General features: G+C 45.6%; 1 protein-coding gene across 3 annotated transcripts in view; it reads right to left on the bottom strand.

Moving 5' to 3' along the window:
• The window catches only part of PRDM16 (PR/SET domain 16), a 291,780-nt gene that overhangs the window by 25,948 nt on the left and 245,231 nt on the right, over positions 1-20,601 (bottom strand). For all 3 annotated transcript variants that reach the window (XM_074558403.1, XM_074558404.1, XM_074558405.1), the window contains exons 5-9: positions 19,502-19,604; positions 13,008-13,206; positions 7,336-7,483; positions 6,351-6,504; positions 1,311-2,712 (exon numbers count right to left, since the gene is read on the bottom strand). In XM_074558403.1, the coding sequence (XP_074414504.1) occupies positions 1,311-2,712; positions 6,351-6,504; positions 7,336-7,483; positions 13,008-13,206; positions 19,502-19,604 (2,006 nt within the window). The remainder of the gene's footprint in view (positions 1-1,310; positions 2,713-6,350; positions 6,505-7,335; positions 7,484-13,007; positions 13,207-19,501; positions 19,605-20,601) is intronic.

The raw sequence follows: 20,601 nt of genomic DNA, 5'->3' as shown, positions 1-20,601 counted from the left end.
TCCCACAGTTATCAGCCTTGGGCTGTCGTGGTGCTCACAGCTCTCTGAGTGCCCATGCCACCGTCACACCACGGTGGCTCTGAGGATTTCCAGTGCCAGGGATGAGGCTGATCCTGCAAGGGAACAGCCAGAAACCTCCAAGCAGGCTGGGCACAGCAAGGATCACCAGGCATTCAGCACAAGGAATGCAAGGACAAAGCATTCACCTCCATGAACTAGATTCAGGAGTGCTCCAGGACAAGCACACATATCCAGATGAATGCTGTGGAGCATTTAGACATGGTAATGGCTAATTCAGATGTGTTAATGTCTAAATCAAACTAGTTCAGGACATGCCTTTTCACTGGGCTTTGCTAAAATTAAATGTGCCATGTCCACCTTATCCAAAGGGAATGCCTGGATGGGTAACACACAAATTTACTGTTACCCTCACCACAAAGTTATAATAGTTTTCCTTTGGGAATAGGTTTTGTAAAAATCTCTCAAGCAACAAGAGGCTAAAGTCTTCCCTTTTTGCTTCCTCCTGAACTGATTCCTTCTGTAAGTTGAGCTGACATTTGGATAACTTCACCCAGCCTGCTCTACACACGCCTTCCATGCTCAGCTCATTCTGACGTAACGCATCAGGCCCTCCTCAGAACCATCTGTTCAAGTGACACCAGAAAGGCCTTGTTATCTCCCAAGAAAGATAAATCTGTGAGAAATCTATCTGGGAGAGATCTGGGTAGTAACACGCTACCATGTGTTTACACAGTACTTGTTACTCCGAGAGTAACGTGTTTCGGCAAGTTGGGTCTGCACCAGCAGCTCGGAAAAAAACCCAAGAAATGGCATTAGAAAGGAAAAGGGAAGGAGGGAGAAAGGAAGGTGAACTGGCTCACAAAAGGCCCTTGAGACAGTCAGTGGGAGAGCTGCATTTCCAGGCTCCCAGGGCTCCTGACTCATTCCCAAGCCATGAGAGCCCAGGGCTCCAAGGCAATCTGAACTCTGCATTCTTATCGAATCAAACCTCTGGAATTTCTCCAGCAGAAGTGCCATCTTAGCGATGGCTCGTGGGAGAGTCCTTAAATAGGTCAAGTTTCTTCTTTATCAAAATAAGGATGTGTTCTTTACACACTGATTATGAGGGCTCCTTGCAATTACTCAGGCCTTTCCATTCAGGAAATTCAAAGTATGGAGAAGTACAAACAGCAACAGGAGATGCTCAACTGTTCTTCCCAACCAACCTGCATCCTCCCCTGCCTCAGGGTGTGGTGTCAGCTGGAAAAGGAGCTGGTTAGGGAAAGGCTTAAGGCAGGGTATGTTAATACCTGTAGATGGGGTCCATGAAAAAGGGCGATGGCTTAGCGTAGTGCAGGGAAGGCTGCTGAGGCAGCTGGGACTGGGAAATCTTAGGTAAGACCTCACTTGCCATCAGCTTCCTCTCCCCATAAATATGGTTTTTCCGTGGCTCTCTCCCTCCATTCTGGCTGGCTCGGATGCGGTTGCCAATGCTCAGATCCAGTGGCTGCTCCTCCCCTGAGGACGGGGCTGGGAGGACCTTGGGGGGCGGCAGGATTGGCTTAATCTCTTTTGGCTTCGTGGTGAGATCGAAGGGGGACTCCGAGCTGGTGCCACCGACTTTGTGGAGGTCCCTGGGTGACTTTGGTTCTGCCTTGACCAGCAAGTTGTGGTTGAGGGTCCGCTCCGTGAAAGGGTAGAGGGAGTGGGGGAAATTGGGGAGGAACTGGAAGGGGAACATGGAATGATATGGGAGCGAACCCATCTTTTTCTCCTGCATGCCCATAAAGCCAGGCCCGAAATACTTCTCTGCGATGGAGGCGATAGCTTTAATGGAGTCATTGGCAGCGCCCGTGGCGGGCAGCAGGTGCTCCTCGGGGGGAGGAAAGAAGGAATGCTGAGAATAGAAGAGAGGGATCTCGCTCGTGGTGTTGGTGGAGCTGGCAGACACCGAGCTGCTGACAAAATCTGGCTTGGTCTCCATTTGTTTGCTCTTGTCTTTCGTTTTGTCCCTGTCACTCTCCGCGTCACTGTCCAGGTCAGAGCCCGTGCCGGTCGTGGTGTCCAGATCTGTGCCCGTGGTCGTATTGACATCCTCAAAGTCACTGCCATCGGACATGTCACTGTTCCTGGCTTTTAGCTTCTCCAGGTAGGAGTTTTCCAGGCTGCTTTCACATTTCTCCTCCCCTGAAGGAGCCTGGTTGCTGTTGCTCACTGCGGAGATCAGGGGCAACGCCGGGTTCCCGAGGGGGCTGGGGAGCTTCGCGTCCGGAGTGTGGTTGAGGGGACTTTTGAGCAGCTGCGTGGGCGGTAACAAGGGGGGCCTGGGGTACAGAGAAGGTGGAAAAATCCCAGGAAATCCCGGGGTGAGGGCGGGGAATGCTGGAGGTGCTGGCGAGAACGGGAGCCCGCCAGGGTGCGGGCGGGACGGGAAATACTCATTAAAGCCCAGGCTGGCGTGGTTGAGGTTGGGAGAGGGCTTGGATTTGTCCATGATGGAGGTGGGCGTGAGGGGGAGGCCGGGGGCGAAGATGCCGGCGGGGCTGTAATGGTTCTTGCCCTCGCAGAAGCGCCGGTGCTTGTTGAGGGAGGAGGTAGTGCTGAACATCTGCCCGCAGTCCTTGCACTTGATCTGGGTGCGGCAGTCCGCGTGCATCCGCTTGTGGCGGCACAGGTTGGAGAACTGCGTGTAGGACTTGTGACAGACCTCACCTAAAGCGTCAACAGGAACCAACAACAAAAGCCATATGAAATTAACAGGAAAAAATGGCAGGGATTCACCAGCCTGTCCCCACACTGCCCCATCCCTGAGATCTCCCCACCCTGAAGAGCAGTGGAACATCACCGCCTCTCCCTTTGGATTAAACCGATCCTGGAGAATCTCTCAATCCACAGAAATCTGAGGGGATGTGCTAGCTCTGCTCAAAGTCTGGGGGAATTTTCAGGGAAGATTATCATGGTTTGGTTGGGAGGGGCATAAAGCCCATCTCATCCCACCCACTGCCATGGGCAGGGACACCTCCCACTGTCCCAGGTTGTTCCTGGCCTTGGAGACTTCCAGGGATCCAGAGGCAGCCACAGCTTCTCTGGAAAACCTGTGCCAGGCTTTGCTACCCTCACAGGGAAGAATTCTTCTGTCTATCCAACTTAAATTCAAACTTCAGTTTGAATGCATTCCCCTTGTCCTGTCGCTCCAAAGTCCCTCTCCAGCTTCCCTGTCTCCACTGCAGGTCCTGGAAGGTGCTGTGAGACCTACACACAACCTTCTCCAGGCTGAAGAAATCCCTCAGCCCAGATCCAGAGGGAAGATGCTCCACTCCCCTCAGAACATCTTTGCCCTAATCATACATTTTTACTGATAACATCTATTTATCCCAGCTCATCCGCTTCCTATTAGTCCTAACATGGCAGGAAGCACTGAGGGCTGGAGGGAGAATTTTGCCTCATTTAATCAAACCTGCCCTTCCTTAATGCCCTCAGTGGTACACAACCCCTGCAGGGGGATGCTCTATAAATCCCCTGGCTTCTGCCAGCACTGGGATCTCTTTTTTAAATCCTTTAAATCAGTCAAACACCCCTGCCCCACTAACTGAAGCCACATCAGCGTTTTCTCTAACAACCTGTAAATACCAAGCTTTCAAAACATGGATTTTTATGACCCCTTTTTCATCTCCAGACTTGCTGCTGTGGAAGAAACAGGGCAAAGCGAGACAGAAATCCCACCCCAAAACTTTTCTACACATCAAAACACAGTGACTTTTTTATTATCTGGTGCCTCTTTCAACATGGGAATAAACGTGGTGGTGAGTTAGCATGCTCCTTCCCCCGGGGAACTGCTGTTATCACCCTTTTGTGAGCAGGGAAACTGAGACAAAGCAGGGGAAGGACATTGTTTGTGCTTGGACAGGCAAGGACATGAATCCAAGTTCTGACACTCCAGCTCAGGGACTGCTCAGCGCTCCTTCCTTCCTCCCAGCTTTACTGATAGGTGCATGTGAGCACGATTTTCCCTGTATTTTCTCCTAAATCTTTAGGATTTACTTCAGTGCTCGAATATCGAATGACTGGTGGGAGAGTATTTCACTAGCAGCTCAGAAAATACAATAATATAATAAATTCCAATTGAAATTCAAAGCAGAGGTGGATAAAATTCAATGGATTTGACATTTCAGTTCAGATGAGCACCCCAAAATCCAAAGGAGTGTCACTGAAGGCTCTACTTTCTAACTGCACTGTAAATTCAGGCTGTCTTGTCCCCAGTGAATTTAATTGTTTGGCCCTGACACAGCCCAGAGCTGCAGGGAAACACAAACAGGACAAGAAAGTCATCACAAGAGTTTGGATGTTTGAGCCAATCCTAATTTTTGGATTTTTTGGATTATTATTGAGCCAATGCTAATAACTTTAAAATCTCGGATCAGGTCTCCTGAACTGCTCTTAGTGCATACACAGAGTTTCATGGCTGTTGTAAGTATTATTTCAGCTACTTGAAAAGAAAAGTTTTATTTGGCCTTTTTACCCCATTTTAAAGAGTTTTCTTTAAAAATACCCAAACAGAGCTCTTAAAAGAAGAACTACTGTATTTATTTTACATGAAAATTCAGCACTACTGAATTTAATTTCCATTATTGTCTCTTAAATACAACAATCTCGGCTTTTTTTCTTTTTTTCCAAGGGAATCAGTAATCATCATCCCTGGAATTGCTCAAAATACCTGTGGATGTGGCACTTAGGAATGTGGTTTAGTGATGAGCACAGCAGTGTTGGGTTAAGGCTTGGACTTGATGATCTCAGAGGGCTTTTCCAACTGTAACCATTCCATGATTCCAGAATTCTTCCATTTTTCACCCCAGGAATTTTTGCTAGATATATAAATACTGCACAAAATTCCCTAAAGGGAAGTGCTAGAGCTCTGAGAGCTCACATCAGCCTTCTAAAATGAGGAAAACTGGGAAATTTCTGTTAAATCTCCAGTTATCCAATGATTTAGTAATTCCATGTGGAACGGCCTCTCTTGCCCTCCTGATTTCTGCAGTAATAAAGTTACAGGTTTGGGGTCTTTTGAAAGCCAAATAAAATATTGTAAAAAATTAAACAGCAATGCACTTAGACCCTTTTTCTTCCACTGAACAGGGAAAAAAAAGGGAAAAACGGGGAAAAAAGAACGAACTTCCTGGTGAATCCTGCAGTGTGGATTTGAAGCTGTTAATGGATTCCACATTGATGGACAAAACAACCTGACACATCTGTCCAGGCAGGATCCCTCTGCAGTTGTTGCACACTCTGATTTGCTCTGACAACTCCCTAATTCTGATGAGGTGAGAGTGAGGAGATTATGAGGAGAAATCCCTCATCCCCCTGCAGCAATCCTGGGAGTCAAATTATCCCTTTCATGTGCCCAGTGAAAGATTGCAGCAAAATGAATGAGAGGAGTTTCTTCTTCCTCTGCTGACACCCAGCTGATTATCTCAGGACGCTGATTACCTCGGGACATTAATGAAATGAGTCTCCCAGGATATTTCTCCATGCTGTTCCCATTATTCCAACAGGGGAAAAAAGGCAGGAGTGGGTTCAGTGGCTTCCTTACCGTAACATCAAAGCCTGGAATCAAACCCAGATCCCGGCCCGTGCCTGAGCAACGTGTTCTGAAGTGTCAGGAAGTGATCCCTAAAGTTCCTGGGGCTTTGTTGTGACACCATCCACCTCCCTGCACAGTTATCCAAACCCAATGGGTGCTGTGTCAATTAAAAAAAATATACAGCCCTAGGAATGACAAGGACTGAGATGGGTGGCTCTCCAGGGAAAATGCCCTTCTGGAAATATCCCACCAAGGAGAGCGCTGAGGACACAGTTCATCTGCTGTTTATTTGGCTCCCAGCATTATCTAGATGAAACATGCAGTAAATAAAGAAGAAAAAAATTTCTTTTTGGAAAAAAACACCTTCTCATCTCTGTGATTATTCCAAGCTCTTTACATCGGCTCCAGGATTTTAGGCACCCCTGTAAAACATTTCGATCAGGCTGTGCCAGCTATTTATTTATGTCACCAACAGGAACATTCGAAAGCGATTAAGGCAAAAAAAAAAAAAAAAAAGACGAGAGAAAGAAAAGATATGAGAAAATGGCATCGCTGTGACCGCTGAGAGACTCAGCTTTTAACTTGTCAAGAAAGTCAAAAACTGCCACGAATGTTTACTGAAAAAACAGGGGAGCATGCAAAAAAAAAAAAAGAGAAAAAAATTCATCTTGCGCTCCGAGCTATAAAATTACAGCGGCCGGGGATGGGAGGGCTGGGGGGGCCCCTGCAGGATCCCTGCAATTACAGGCTGGTGATGGCCGTGACAACTTACATATGAAAGGTTTGACAGTGCTGTGGATGTGCTTGTGCTGCTTGAGGCCCGAGGAGGTGGCGAAGGTCTTGCCGCAGTCGGGGCAGGCGTGGGCCCGCGCGCCCACGTGCTGCGAGCGGATGTGCCGCTGGAGGTTGCTGGGGTCCGTAAACACCTGCGGGGGAAAACGCCTTCAGGAGGGGGGGAAAAGCACCAGGAGAGGAGTCTGCATGTGGAAAGTGGTTTTTTTGGTTTTTTTTTCTTTTTTTTTAGGGTTTTTTTCAGTGCTGCTCATGGTTTGAGGAGCACGGAGTGGACAGGGGAGAACTAGACATGAAAGAGGTCTGTTTGTGCCCTGCCAGGCTGTGGCACCTCCCTGAGTGTGTGGTGCTCATGGCTGGACAGGCCTAAGGCACCTTTTTGAGTGCTCATGGTTGGACAGGCCTGTGGCATCTCCCTGAATGTGTGGTGCTCCAACTCGAGGTCGGTGACACCTCCTTGAGTGTTCATGCCCTGCTAGGCTGTAGCACCTCCTCAAGTGTCTGGTGCACATGGTTGGACAGCTCTGTGGCACCTCCCTGAGTGTGTGGTGCTCATGATTGAACAGGTTGGTGACACCTCCTCGACTGTTCATGGTTGGACAGGCCTCTGGCACCTCCCTGTGTGTGGGGTGCTCATGGTTGGACATGTCTATGGTACCTCCTTGAGTGTTCATGGTTGGACAGGTCTGTGGCAACGCCCTGAGTCTTGAGTGTGTGGTGCTCATGGTTTGATGGGTCTGTGGCACTTCTTTAAGTGTTCATGGTTGGACAGGTCTGTGACAGGTCTCCTCGAGCGTTCATGGTCCCAGGTGAATCTCCTAATGAAATCTGTGTCCTGCACCCTTTTCCCCAAATCCCAGCACCCTCCCCCAGGTGAATCCCCCTATGGACACTCTGTCCTGCACCCCCAAATCCCAGCACCCTCCCCCAGGTGAATCCCCCAGCTGACCATGTTCTCACTGTACCTTAACACAGTTTTCACATTCAAACCGTTTCCCACTGTCGTGAGACATTTGGTGACGAATCAGGTTGGATTTCCAGTTGAAAGCCTTGGGACACTGGTCACACTTGTACTCCCTCTCCTCGGTGTGGATCACCATGTGCTGCTCCAGGCTGGCAAAGAGACACAGGCTGAGCTTCAGACCACCCAGAGCAGGCACTGAGGCAGATCTGAGACCCAGAGAGGTAACAGAGATGGTGACAGAGAGCCAGCTGTGGGGCCTGGGGGTTTTCCAGTTTCTGGGTGCCTCAGAGCAGGAAGGGAGCAACTCACAGAATTCACAGAATTCACAGAATGACCAGGCTGGAAGAGACCTTCAAGATCATCAAGTCCAACCCAGCCCCAACCCCTCAACTAAACCCTGGCACCCTGTGCCACATCCAGGCTTTGTTACACACACCCAGGGATGGTGACTCCATCACCTCCCTGGGCAGCCATTCCAGAACTTTATCACTCTTTTTGTGAAAAACTTTTTCCTAATATCCAACCTGTATTTCCCTTGGTGGGACTTAAGGCTGCGTCCTCTGGTTCTGTCAGTTCCTGGAGAAAGAGCCCAACTCCTGAACAAAGCCACCTTTCAGGGAGTTTCAGAGAGTAACAAGGTCACCTCTGAGTCTCCTTTTCTCCAGGCTGAGCACCCTCATCTCCCTCAATCCTCACAGGGTTTGTGTTCCAAACCCCTCAACTGTGAGAAGGGCAGTGACACCCAAACATTAGAGGTTTTTGAGATTTATTTCATTGGTTGAAAATGCCCTGTTCTGCCTCAAAATGACCGGGTATTTATGCTTCTTATAAATACCTGAGTCCATTCTCATAGGGGAAAAGGAAAGTAAACCCAGCCGTGACCCTAGAGATCCCTGAAGGGAAGAACGGGCACTTTTTGTGGCATCCCCCTGGAGAAAGAAAAGATTTGCTGCTGCTGAGCCTCTCATGTGTCCATTTTCATGGGCAGCAGGCCCACGGCTTCCCAGAACACAGGGACTCACCGTTGGGACGAAACATGATAAGGTGCAAACACGTTTCACTTCTAAATGTCAGACATCTTTGATTACTTCACTCAGCAATTTCACCTTCTGCCAACTGGAGAGTCTCCAGACCGAGGGGATGATGGCAATCCCCAGTGGCTGCTGGCACAGGGCCATGGCAGGGGTGGCACCTGGGGCTCCAGTGCCCTCCCTGTGCCATGGGAAACCTGCTCCTCCCTGCCCAGGAATCCTGCACTTCTCATGAGGGGAATCCTGCACATCTCAGACAATAAATCCTGCATCTCCCTGTCCAGGAATCCTGCATCTTTCATGTTGGGAATCCTGCACCTCTCAGGCCAGGAATCCTGCACATCTCAGTCAGAAATCCTGCACATCTCAGACCTTAAATTCTGCATCTCTCAGACTTTAAATCCTGCATCTCCATTCCCAGGAATCCTGCACCTCTCAGACCTTAAATCCTGCACTTCTCATGATAGGAATCCTGCACCTCTCGTATTGGGAATCCTGCATCTCTCAACCCTTAAATCCTGCATCTCTCAGGCCTTAAATCCTGCATCTCTCAGGCCTTGAATCCTGCTCATCCCAGGCCAGGGATCCTGATCCTCCTTGGCTCGGAATCCTGCCCATCTCAGGCTGGGAATCCTGCTCCTCTCATCCAGAAATCCTGCACAATTTGGGCCTTAAATCCTGCACCTCTTGTGTTGGGAATACTGCATCTCTCAGACCTTAAATCTTGTGTGTCTGAGGCCTTGAATCCTGCACATCCCAGGCCAGGAATCCTGATAATCCTGGGCTGGGAATCCTGCACATCTCAGGCCTTAAACCCTGCACCTCTCAGACATTAAATCCTGCACCTCTCAGGCCTTAAATCTTGTATCTCTGAGGCCAGAAATCCTGCAGAAATCTCAGGCCAGGAATCCTGATCCTCTCAGGCTGGAAATCCTGCACCTCTCAGACAGAAATCCTGCACATCTCAGACCAGGAATTCTACACATTTCAGGCCAGAAATCCTGCACATTTCAGGCTGAGAATCCTGCACTTCTCGGCCATAAATCCTGCACGTCTCAGATCAGGAATCCTGCACATCTAATGCCAGCCCTGAGAAACAAGAGAAGGAAATCTGCATCCTTTCCTTCCTTTGGGGCAGGTTAACTGGAGTTACAAACATTACTCTTACTGTGACTTCTAAAATAACAAAAAACAAAAAACAGCTTACATGGAATTTGCTCCTGCCTGATACCCTACACATGGACATTAAACCATTCCTACAGAACTTTAAATCATGGCTGTAATTTTACAGAAACATTAAAGCTGGAAAATCCTGCCAGTCTTCAGGGAAGATAATACCTTGGCATTTCTGGCAATTTCAGGATCCCAGGAATCATTTTAGCCTTGGTCACTCAACACCCAAAACCCTTCCCTTGGAGCACCAGCCCTAATCCCAGCTAGATAATTTATATTCATGGGCATGCCCCTCATAAACTGCCAACCACCTGGTTTGAAAGCAGCAATATTCATTTTGCTCAAGAAATGGTGCTCTTAAAATGACCAGATTTTTAACACACACAAAGTAACACAAAATTTTCATATTCACATCCAAAAATACGGTCCTGTTAACTGTGATTTATGAGTTTATTTTGAGCAAATATGGACAAGCTAATACGCTGTTCAGAGGCAAGTACCTACTGGGATTAGCAAAACATTTATTTATTTAGTCAGCTGCTAAATGCTCAATTTCAGGTCCCCAGTGGCATCCTTGATTTCATCTGTGTTAACTTTGAAAAATTCTAAGACCATCCAGGCACTCTGAGTGGGTTTATTTTGTGTTTTAGTGACTTTAAACTTGGCAGATTGATGGGGGAGAGACTGATGTGGACATTTCCTCCCCACCCCACCAATCCACCAGCATGTCAAAGGCTGAATGAGGATGCTGCTCTCTTTTCCTTTGTAAAAAAAAAAATAAAAAATTCAATTTTATGTTACTTATATCAAAATATTGGGTATAAAAGGCAAAAACCCCAAGGCCACAGTGCCAGTTGAGCCCCCTAGAGAGCCAGAAATACACAAAGGGTACAAATAGGATACAACACACACATTTCAAAAGGTTATCTCCTAGTTAACATAAAAATTAGTTATTCCTAGTTAATATAAATATTAATTATTCCTAGTTAGCATAAAAATTAGTTATTCCTAGTTAACATAAAAATTAGTTATTTCCTAGCTAACATAAATATTAATTATTCATAGTTAACATAAAAATTAGTTATTTCCTAGTTAACATAACTATTAGTTATCCCTAGTTAACATAAAAATTAGAGAGTGCTGGAGGCTAAAGAAGAGAGAGTTCCTGACACAGATAAAAGAATTGGAATTTTTACTAAAATCCATAATATTGAAAATATTTGAAGGAAGTTCTCCTTGTCTTGTCATTAAAAAAAAAAAAAAAGAAGAAAATTGCAGCCTCTTGTTTCTAATGAGAGTAGCCAATTTGAGCCACGAGGTGAGGATTAAAAAAACCACACTGGGCTAAGAGGATCCCACTCAGGAATCCCAGGATCCATCCCAGATTCTACAACTCCCAAGCCCTTTTCCATGCAGATACAGGGAATGCTCTGCAGCCCTCACCTTTCTCTGCATCTTTTAAAATAGATTTTTTCCCCCCTCACTTCCTCACCCAGATCAAAGAGCTGAAAGTATCAATGTAATTAAGTTCAAAGTGACAAATGCAGGTTTTTAAATGTTAAACTGAAGCGAAACAGGGGCTTTAACCTCGAGGTTTTTGCTGTGCTCAGGCAGAGCCTGACAGGGGATTGCCAGTTCTCACAGTTTTATAAGAAATTTTGTGGTGCACGGGGTTTGTTCACCCAAGAAGGCAAAAGAAATGAGTATGTGAGAACTTCAGCCTCCGGTAAACACAGAAAACTCTGCTTTTATAGAATTTTATAAAGGCTTTTATCAAGGCTTAGGATGCAAATAAACACAATCTTAAATTGATTAAAAAAACTCCTCATCTTTTAAAGCTGGCTCCTAATATTTAACTATCTGAGTCTCACTTTGCCAATGAATTAGAGAGCTCCAAGATTGCTGTGTTGAAGCTGCACTTCATTACTACCACATTCTGCTTAAAAAAAAAAAAATCAAATTTTAAGTTAAAACCTGAGTTTAAATATTTTCCCTTTAAAGAGAAGTTTAATTCTTATTTACAGCTGCCATGTGATCATAATAATAAGTGAATAATTGTTGCAGATTAAAAAATGAGCTGGACTTATCCAGTTAATTTTCCAGTTATTTATACCTTTTTTTTTCCTTTTCACATTGCTGTCACAAGAACATTTGGTGGACACAAAGAAAATTAAAAATTTGATTGGGATAAATTTTTTTAATTGCTCCTGCCAGATCAAACAGGAGCTCGTGGCCATATCACGAGTTCTTGGGGCATTGACACCTCTTTAAACCCACTCATCTCAAATGACCAAGAATTCAATTTAAAAAAAGCATTCATGCACATGTTGACTGAACTAATATTGGTGGTTTTTCCTTCAGAACGAGATGGAAAGATCCACCCAAGGCTCTCAGAAAAGAGCCCCTAAAACTTCCCACCAACAACCCTTGGGTGCTTCTACCAACGGGCAATGAAAAGCACAGGTCTGTGAAATCAAGGTGGAATAAAACACTGCCCAACAGCTACAGAGGCCCCAAAGTGAACGTTCCTAAACCTTGTAGGGAATTGGAGGTTACTAGGGAAAAAGGAAAGGTTGATCCCAAAGGAACATTCCTAAAGACCATGGAGGAAGGAAAAGTTTATTCCAGAAAGAACATTCTGAAATGCAATGGAGAAAGGAAAGGTGTCTATGGGGAAAGGAAAGGTTGATCCCAAAAGAACATTCCTAAAGCTTATGGAGGAAGGAAAAGTTGATCCCAAAAGGACCATTCTGAAGTTCTATGGAGGAAGGAAAGGTGTCTATGGGGAAATTACAGGTTTATCCCAAAAGGAACATTCCTAAAGCCTATCGAGAAAAGAAAAAGTGTCTATGGGGAAAGAAAAGGTTTCTCCGAAAAAGAACATTGTAAAATTCTGTGGAGAAAGGAAAGGTTTATTCCAGAAAGAAGATTCTGAAATGCTATGAAGGAAAGGTTTCTATGGAGGAAAGAAAGGTTTATCCCAAAAAGAACATCTCTAAAGCCTATGTAGAAAGGAAAGGTTTCTATGGAAAAAGGAAAGGTTTCTACAGAGGAAGGAAAGGTTTCTATGGGGAAAGGAAAGGTTTTTATGGGGAAAAGAAAGGTTTTTATGGAAAGAGGAAAGGTTTCTATGGAGGAAGGAAAGGTTTCTATGGGGAGAAGAAAGGTTTCTATGGAGCAAGGAGAGGTTTCTATGGAGGAAGGAAAGGTTTCTACAGAGGAGGGAAAGGTTTTTATGGGGAAAGGAAAGATTTCAATGGAAAGAGGAAAGGTTTCTTTGGAGATAGGAAAGGTTTTTATGGAGGAAGAAAAGGTTTCTATGGGGAAAGGAAAAGTTTATACAGAGTAAGGAAAGGTTTCTAAGGATGAAGGAAAGGTTGATCCCTTCAGTCCTCCCCACCACCCATCGCCCCGCTTTGCCCAGGACACAGAGGGGAGGCCAGAGGAGGGTCTGGCTGTCAGTGGGTACCTGTATTTGTTGGGGAACATCCTCTCACAGTCCTTGCACTCGTAGACCTGTCCATCCCCAAGGCCTTCCTGCTTGATGTCGTCGCTGAGGCTCTCGTAGAGGGCCCCCACGGCCCCGCAGCCGTACTTCTTGTGGCGCCGCAGGTCCAGCTTGGACTGGAACAGCTCATCACAGTCCTCACAGCGGAACGAGGGCTCCTCTGCAACACACACAGCAGCCCATGGTCAGCCCTGCCCCGGGAAACACAACCAGGGAGCAGCAAAGCTCCCCCAGGCCAGCAAACAAACAAACAAAGAGAGGATTCGCAAGTGAGAGGGGAGAGAACCCAAGGGAGGCTGTGCCAGCAGCTGCTTTCACTTTAAGCATTAAGAGAGAGAAAAAAAAATCAGATCACACAACCAGAGATCTTGTTTTCTTTGTGTCTTGGCCTCTGCTGAGATGGAGGGACCTGCGGGGATTGGGAGACACACAAAATTCTGGGCTCGTTCTGGGGTGCTGCGCTTGTCTGCAAGGAGGGGGTTTGAAATTATGGGTGAGTTTTCCTCAAAGGGGCTGCCAGGGAAAAAGGAACAAGCCAGGCTCATATAAACACAGACAGTGAGAAGAGCAAACTGCCACAGCACAAACCTGGAGGACCTTCTTTCTAAGAAATTGTCTGTCTAATGTTCTCCTCTCAATTTTCCACTGCAGGAGCTCAGGGCTCCATCAGCCCAAGGAGTCCCAGCCCAGAGCACCATGGAAGGAAGAGCAGGGAGCCAAAGGCTTTGTTGCTGTGCTCTTTGCTTTTTTTTTTTTCCCCTTTATTTATTTTTTTTTAAAGTTCTAATGCACATAATAAATTACTGTAGTCAAGGTCAAACAAATTAAAAAGAGGGCAGCTATTATTAAGTTTACAAGGCAGCATCCTGACCACGGTGCCAAGCCAAACAATCAGCTCAGAGCTGTAAATTTTCCAGGAGAACAAGCTCTGTGAGGGAGTCGGGATAGCTCTGGGTTTCTCCACCCTGGAACAGAAGCTTTCCAGCCCCCTGTGAGTCACTGGAGCCACGTTTCCCTGTCCTCCCCTACCCTCTTCCTCCACGCTCTGAGGTTCTCTTTTTCTGATAGCTGCACTCCCAGAAGGAGCAGCCTTATCTCTGAGGGAGGAGTGGGAATATTCTGAGAGCTGCAGCCAGAGGTGATGCTGGGCTGGAGCTGATCCATTCCCTGCTCTGCACCCCATTCCCTGCGGTGGGATGTGGCCATGCTCACGTTCTTGGGGTAAAATCTTCAACCCCTTTGCTTCAAAGTCCCCCCTTGCACTTGTTTACATGAAATCTTGCACAACTGCAAGAACTTAGGCTGAGCTTTTAGGCCTGGAATGGTGTTTTATATAAATCAGGGTTAATTTTGTTATGAGTGTGACAGGAGTGGAACCATGTGCAGTGTCACACCCTGTGCTCCTACCTTGGTACTCACCTCCTATCTCCCTTTTCTCTGCTTAAAACCGAGTTTAAAACTGAGCAAAAAAGGCTGAGCTTTAAGGCCTGGAATTGTGTTTTATATAAATCAGGGTTAATTTTGTTCTGAGTGTGACAGGAGTGGAACCACAGGCAGTGTCACACTCAGAGACCTCTGTGCTCCCATCTGGGTACTCACCTCATATCTCTCTTTTCTCTGCTTAAACCTGAGCTTAAAACTGAGCAAGGCAAGGTCCCAGAGGCAGCTGCAGCAGTGATGTGGGCAGAGGAAACCCTCTGCACCCTCTGCACCCTCTGCACACCTACACGGAAAATACTGACATGGGGAAAATCAAACCCCTCTGAAAAAGAAAGTATCACCCAAACTCAGCCTGGCTGAGCCAGGGGGCTGAGCCACCCTCAATATTTGATGGAATGACAGGCAAAATATCCCCTGAAATGAAAAATATCCCCTGTGGTAGTTGGAGAGAAGCAGACTTAAGCATAGGTGGAACTTCAGAAGTGTCATTGCACCAAAAGGACTGGGTTTTGTACATTGGGTGATGTGAAGAAACATCTCTCAGTACTGGTTGATTTTTTCCTGAATAATAGAACCTGATACAAAACTTTACTTACAGAATAAAGGAGCTCTGATTTTGGGGGTTTGGCAGAGGTTTGAGCATCCCTGCCCAGGGCTGAGAGAGCCACCCACACCCTCATGGATGGTCCCACAGGGCTGCAGTATCTCCTCAGCTCACAACAGAGGGATGCAAAAAGAAATGAAGTCCAGCCAGTCAACAAAGGGATTTTGACTAAAAAAGAAGACCTGAGGAAAGAAAATCCCCAGTTGTTCTCATTTCAGCTCATTTCAAGGTTTATACACTCTGAGATTGCTGCCAGCAGCCTCACTGTAGGATGGGTCAGGCCCCGCTCTGCTCCTCAGAGAAATTCTCTTCTTTCCTGCATTTTGTAGAGCAGGACCAATGTGTATCCCATGTGTTTCATGTCCCTGGGGAGGGAAACCTGGAAATCAGGACACCAATAACAGCAGAACGGAGATACTACTATTGAAATGATCCAAACTACTTTACTACCATTAAAATAATCCAAATTGCTTTTTATGAGTGAAAAGAAGTAAAAAATATGGCATCAAACTCCACAGACGTGGAATTTCTCTAGTAAGGTGTTTCTCCACCTCAGAGCCAACATTTCCCCTCTTTTCTCTCTTGTAAATGCAGCAGTGGCTTAACCAGGGAGGAATTTTTGGAGGAGTGACTGAAATCCTCCAGGCTGGGAAGCCCCAGGTCCCTTCACCTCTTAACAAGCTCCTACCAAACTCCCAGCGTCCCTCAAGCTCCACCTGGCAAATCCCCAGACCTGAAAACACATGGAATGGAGGAAACAGATTTTTTTTTCCCCTTTCCTTTCTTTTGACTTCAGAGAAAACGCAACAAAATTCCCTCCACAAATCCAGGTGGGATTCTCCCTGGTCCAGTTTGAGATTTACATGATTAATTGCTGCTTATTTCACCCAAACTCTCCTGTAGGAAGCAGAAATCCTCTCTGGGTTTGGACAAGCAGCCATGGAGAGTAATTTCCTCCATACCTGGCTGAAGCTGGAAAACTTCCTCCCCTTCCCTGCTCTTACCAGTGACAATGACAGAATTTTGTTCTTTCTGTGAGCTTACAGAGCAAAGAGGTGAAATATCTTAATTGCCTCAAGAATATTTTAGAAAAGAGATTTAGCTTCTCATTCTCCTGTTTCTTTGCTATATCTCACCCAAATCACTCAGAATCCAAGAGGACATCAAACACAGCAGCTTTTACACAGGTGGAAAAGATGGAGGAGAGGAAAAGCAATTCCTGTGCTTCAGAGTATCTGGGTTTGGAAAAAGAAATTTGTATTGAAAGGAGGCTTAGAGAGCTGACAAAAATATGATTAAAAGCCTTGTAGCCACGTGTTCTTCATGTTGCCTGTGGTTGTAAAACCTGTTTTGATGCTCAGATGTGACCGTGTTCACAGGGGTTTTTGGATGAGGGAAGAGACGAGGATCTGACTCCATGTTTCAGAAGGCTGATTTATTATTTTATCATATATATTATATTAAAACTAAACTATACTAAAAGAATAGAAGAAAAGGTTTCATCAGAAGGCTAGCTAAGAACAGAATAGAAAAGAATGATAACAAAGGTTTGTGGCTCAGCTCTCTGTCCGAACCAGCTGGGCTGTGATTGGCCATTAATTAGAAACAGCAACATGAGACCAATCACAGATGCACCTGTTGCATTCCACAGCAGCAGATAACCATTGTTTACATTTTGTTCCTGAGGCCTCTCAGCTTCTCAGGAGGAAAAATCCTAAGGAAAGGATTTTCCATAAAAGATGTCTGTGACACTCAGGCTGAAGAGAGGAGAAACAGATGAGGTGGGAGAGCAGCTGAGGGTGGGGAGGCCCTGGGACAGCAGCTGTGGCTGCCCCTGGATCCCTGGCAGTGCCCAAGGCCAGGCTGGAGGAGATTGGAGCAGCCGGGGACAGTGGAAGATGTCCTCCATGGCGTGGGGTGGGATAAAATCATCCTTCAGCTCCCAAACCATTCCATGATAACTGCTCCAAGTCCATCCCCCATTCCTCTGGCATTCCCAGCAAATCCCAAACCAGACTCCTCAACAAACACCCTGCAAGGAAAGGACCTGAGCCTGGCTTAGGACCAGCCCATGCCCTGCAAAACTGAAACCTAAACCAGCTCAGGGCCGAGGTGAGACCTGATGCTGATTCTGTGTCTGCATCTCACACTCACTTTGTAGGCTCCAGGTTCATTCAACTGTTCCTTTTTTTCTCCCTGCCTGTAAGTACCAAAAAATAAAAAGGTCACCCTTCAAAGCACGTTCTCATTAAAGTCTCCCCCTTTTTTAAAACAAAAATACTGCCCTTCACAAAGGGAACTGTGACAGGGAGAAGGGGCTGCAAAGAAAAGAGCAGCCCCAGTCACACCGAAATTGCTGCCTGTTCTCAGTGTCGTGTTTGTCAAACCTATGGTTGTATGTGCCTATCTGAAGTTCCATCAGCAACACTCAGGACAAAGCAGGAATGTAACAGAAAAATAAATCAGTGCCTAATAGCTTTCAGAGAAACCAAGGGGAACACAATTATGTGGCATCTACATGCTAATCTACCAGACTCGAATCTCAAAGGAGTTCAAGTGCCCTACTCAAAATTCCTGCAGTGATAAGGGGTCTGCTGTGTTTGGCTGGGGTTGGGAGGAAAGATTTTTATGATAATTATCTTTGTGTGGAACAATTTTGCATTTTCTCTCTCCTGTTAATTCCAAAGTGAGCTGGGGGTGCGAGGCAGCAGGGAGATAGCCCTGCTGAAAAGTAAAAAGTATTAAGGAGTCAAATATTTAATGTTGGCCTGGCATAATTTGACAGCAATTATGCAGCAAAAGCACTAGACACCGTTAGCAGGAAGATCCAGATAAATGTTCCATAATGACAGAGATGGAAAACAAGGAGCACTTTTTGCTTGTTCACATAAAAGCCTGCTAGAAACTGAAATGCAGAACAGCGGTGAGTTTTCATTCAGATTTCTCCTTGACATAAAAAAAAAGGTGAAGAAATTATTCATCTCTGTGTGTTAGTCTTGAGAAAATGATTAACTTTTTGGGGGGTGAGAGGAGTGAAAAAATACTCCCAAACTTGATATGAGTGAGGCAGCAAATATCACATTTCACCCCAGCCCTTCAGCAAATGAACTTCCAGCAGCACAAATCCTCAAATGATCTCATTTTCCTGAAATATTGGAAACTGATTGTGCAGGATTTTACTGCAAATTTGCATCAGAAATTATACTTATGTACTGTAAAAAATAGATAAAAATTGTGGGGTGCACTGAGAGAACTCCAATTTCATAAATTAATTTTATAGAGCAATATTTCCAGAGCAATATTTAAAAACTAGTTTAAAAACATTAGTTTTTAAATGAAAATTTACCAGGATTTTTAGAAATTATTTACAGAGTACTTCTAGAAATAAATCATGGAATATTGATGCTGTGCACATCCTTCCCAGTTTTCCTCAGAGGTCACCTCCTTGCACAGTGTTTGTAGTGTCAGAGCCTTGGATGAATGTGGGAAAAAGCATCCTAAAAGAGGAAAACCAGTGCTGGGAGCACTCTTGGATTTCCAGAACACTCCATGTGTGTGTCCTGCTACCTGCTCACAGCTGCTGCAGAGAAAGATGAGGTTTCTTTATCCCAGCAATGATAATTTTAGTAATGACTCTTCCATCCCCTGCCTGGACCCCTCTTTTCCAGATTCCCCAAATCTCTGCAGGCTGATGTTCACCAAGGGGAATGTTTTCCATCCTGGGGATAGTTTGGCCATTTTTATTACACCCAAAAGCAGCTGGGGATAGAAAAGGCACCTCTGATCATACCCAAACCCACAGAGAGAGGGAAATGAGGCTGATAAATGGAAAAAGCACCTCTGAACATACCCAAACCCACAAAGAGAAGGAACTGAGGTTGATAAAAACTCGGTGTTGTGGACTGAGCCTCTCTCACCAGGAAAAGAGTGAAAAGGAGCACAAAATCCATTCAGACAGACAGATGTTTTCCCAAGGATGGAAAACATCCCTTACCAAGAGGGATGTTTTCGATCCTTGGGATAGTTTGGCCATTTTTATGACACCCAAAGGCACCTGATGATGGAAAAGGCACCTCTGAACATACCCAAACCCACAAGGAGAAGAAAATGAGGCTGAAAAATGGAAAAGGCACCTCTGATCATACCCAAACCCATAAAGAGAAGGAACTGAGGCTGATAAATGGAAAAGGAACCTCTGATCATACCCAAACCCACAAAGAGAAGGAACTGAGGCTGATAAAAACTCGGTGTTGTGGACTGAGCCTCTCTCACCAGGAAAAGAGTGAAAAGGAGCACAAAATCCATTCAGAGACAGAAGGGGCAGGTCCTGGCCGAGGTTTTGTCAGGTTTTGTCCCAGCCCTGGCCTGGCTGAGGGCGCAGAGAGGAGCAGGAGCTCGTGGGGAGCCTTACCTTCCATGCTGGGTGCCATGTTCCCCAGGGAATAACCTCCTTCCTTCAGGCACACCAGGAGCTCTTCCCCCGGCTCAATCTCTTTAATAACTTTATAATAGACCTGGGAATCACAAACACAACACACAGGGTAAATATGCAAAGCCTTGTGGTTTATGTTTTAATCAATAATTCAAATTACTTTGGTTAATAAGGGAAGCTGTCCCTCGATTTGGGATAATTGCTGCTCAGAACTCATTTTCCTGCCTGTTTTTGACTCTCTTTGGATGTCAGAGTTTCAAAGGGTCTGGGCAAAATAAAAATATTTTGGGCAACAAAATATCTCTCAAATTACAACAAATCTTCCCATTTTTCTCCTGTCCTCCTTTCATGTTTAAGGCTTTGCTCTCTGAGCCAGAATTGGCCTCATGGTTAGAGCTGAATTATCACATTTGCACAGAATTATTTTGTTGATTATTCTCCCCATTAGCCTAGATCTGATTCCTTAATATGAACCACTCCAGGTGAGCAGTTTGCCCACATTCTGAGATAAAATAAAATAATAAAATAAAATAAAATAAAATAAAATAATAAAATAAAATAATAAAATAAAATAAACCAGCCTAGACCTGACCCCTAAATACAGACATGAAGATCTCCAGGTGAGCAGTTTGCCCACATTTTGAGCTCCTGTCTGAGCACGGACCTGGACCTTCCACCATATCCTGAGCACAGCTGTGTTCACCTCCTGGACCTTTGTCACTTCCCCTGCACCTGCTCCAGGAGCTCTTTTGTCCCAAGGAGATTCAGTGTCCTCCAGATGTTTCCTAAATTTTTGGAGTACACTAGACCCTGTCCTAACACAATACCCTGAGAATTCACCTGATTCTTGTTTTTAACTTCCATGTTTTCTTAGCACTGTGTTTAACAGCAATGCAAGAAATTTAACAGCAATGCAAGAAATTTTAACCTGAAAAATCAGGTTAAACCTCACATTTCAGCCAGAACAATTCCCGAAATTTGCTCTGCCAGCCTGTGTTTGTGGGGAAGGAACACGCGCAATTCCCAAATTCCTGCTTGGCTCACATTAATTGTGTCACCACCGTGCGTTTCTGTTCCCA

Source organism: Zonotrichia albicollis, chromosome 25, assembly GCF_047830755.1.
Source record: "Zonotrichia albicollis isolate bZonAlb1 chromosome 25, bZonAlb1.hap1, whole genome shotgun sequence".
NCBI classification, from domain to species: domain Eukaryota; kingdom Metazoa; phylum Chordata; class Aves; order Passeriformes; family Passerellidae; genus Zonotrichia; species Zonotrichia albicollis.
Note: the sequence above shows the minus strand (reverse complement) of the source record. Positions and strands in the feature narration are given on the sequence as shown.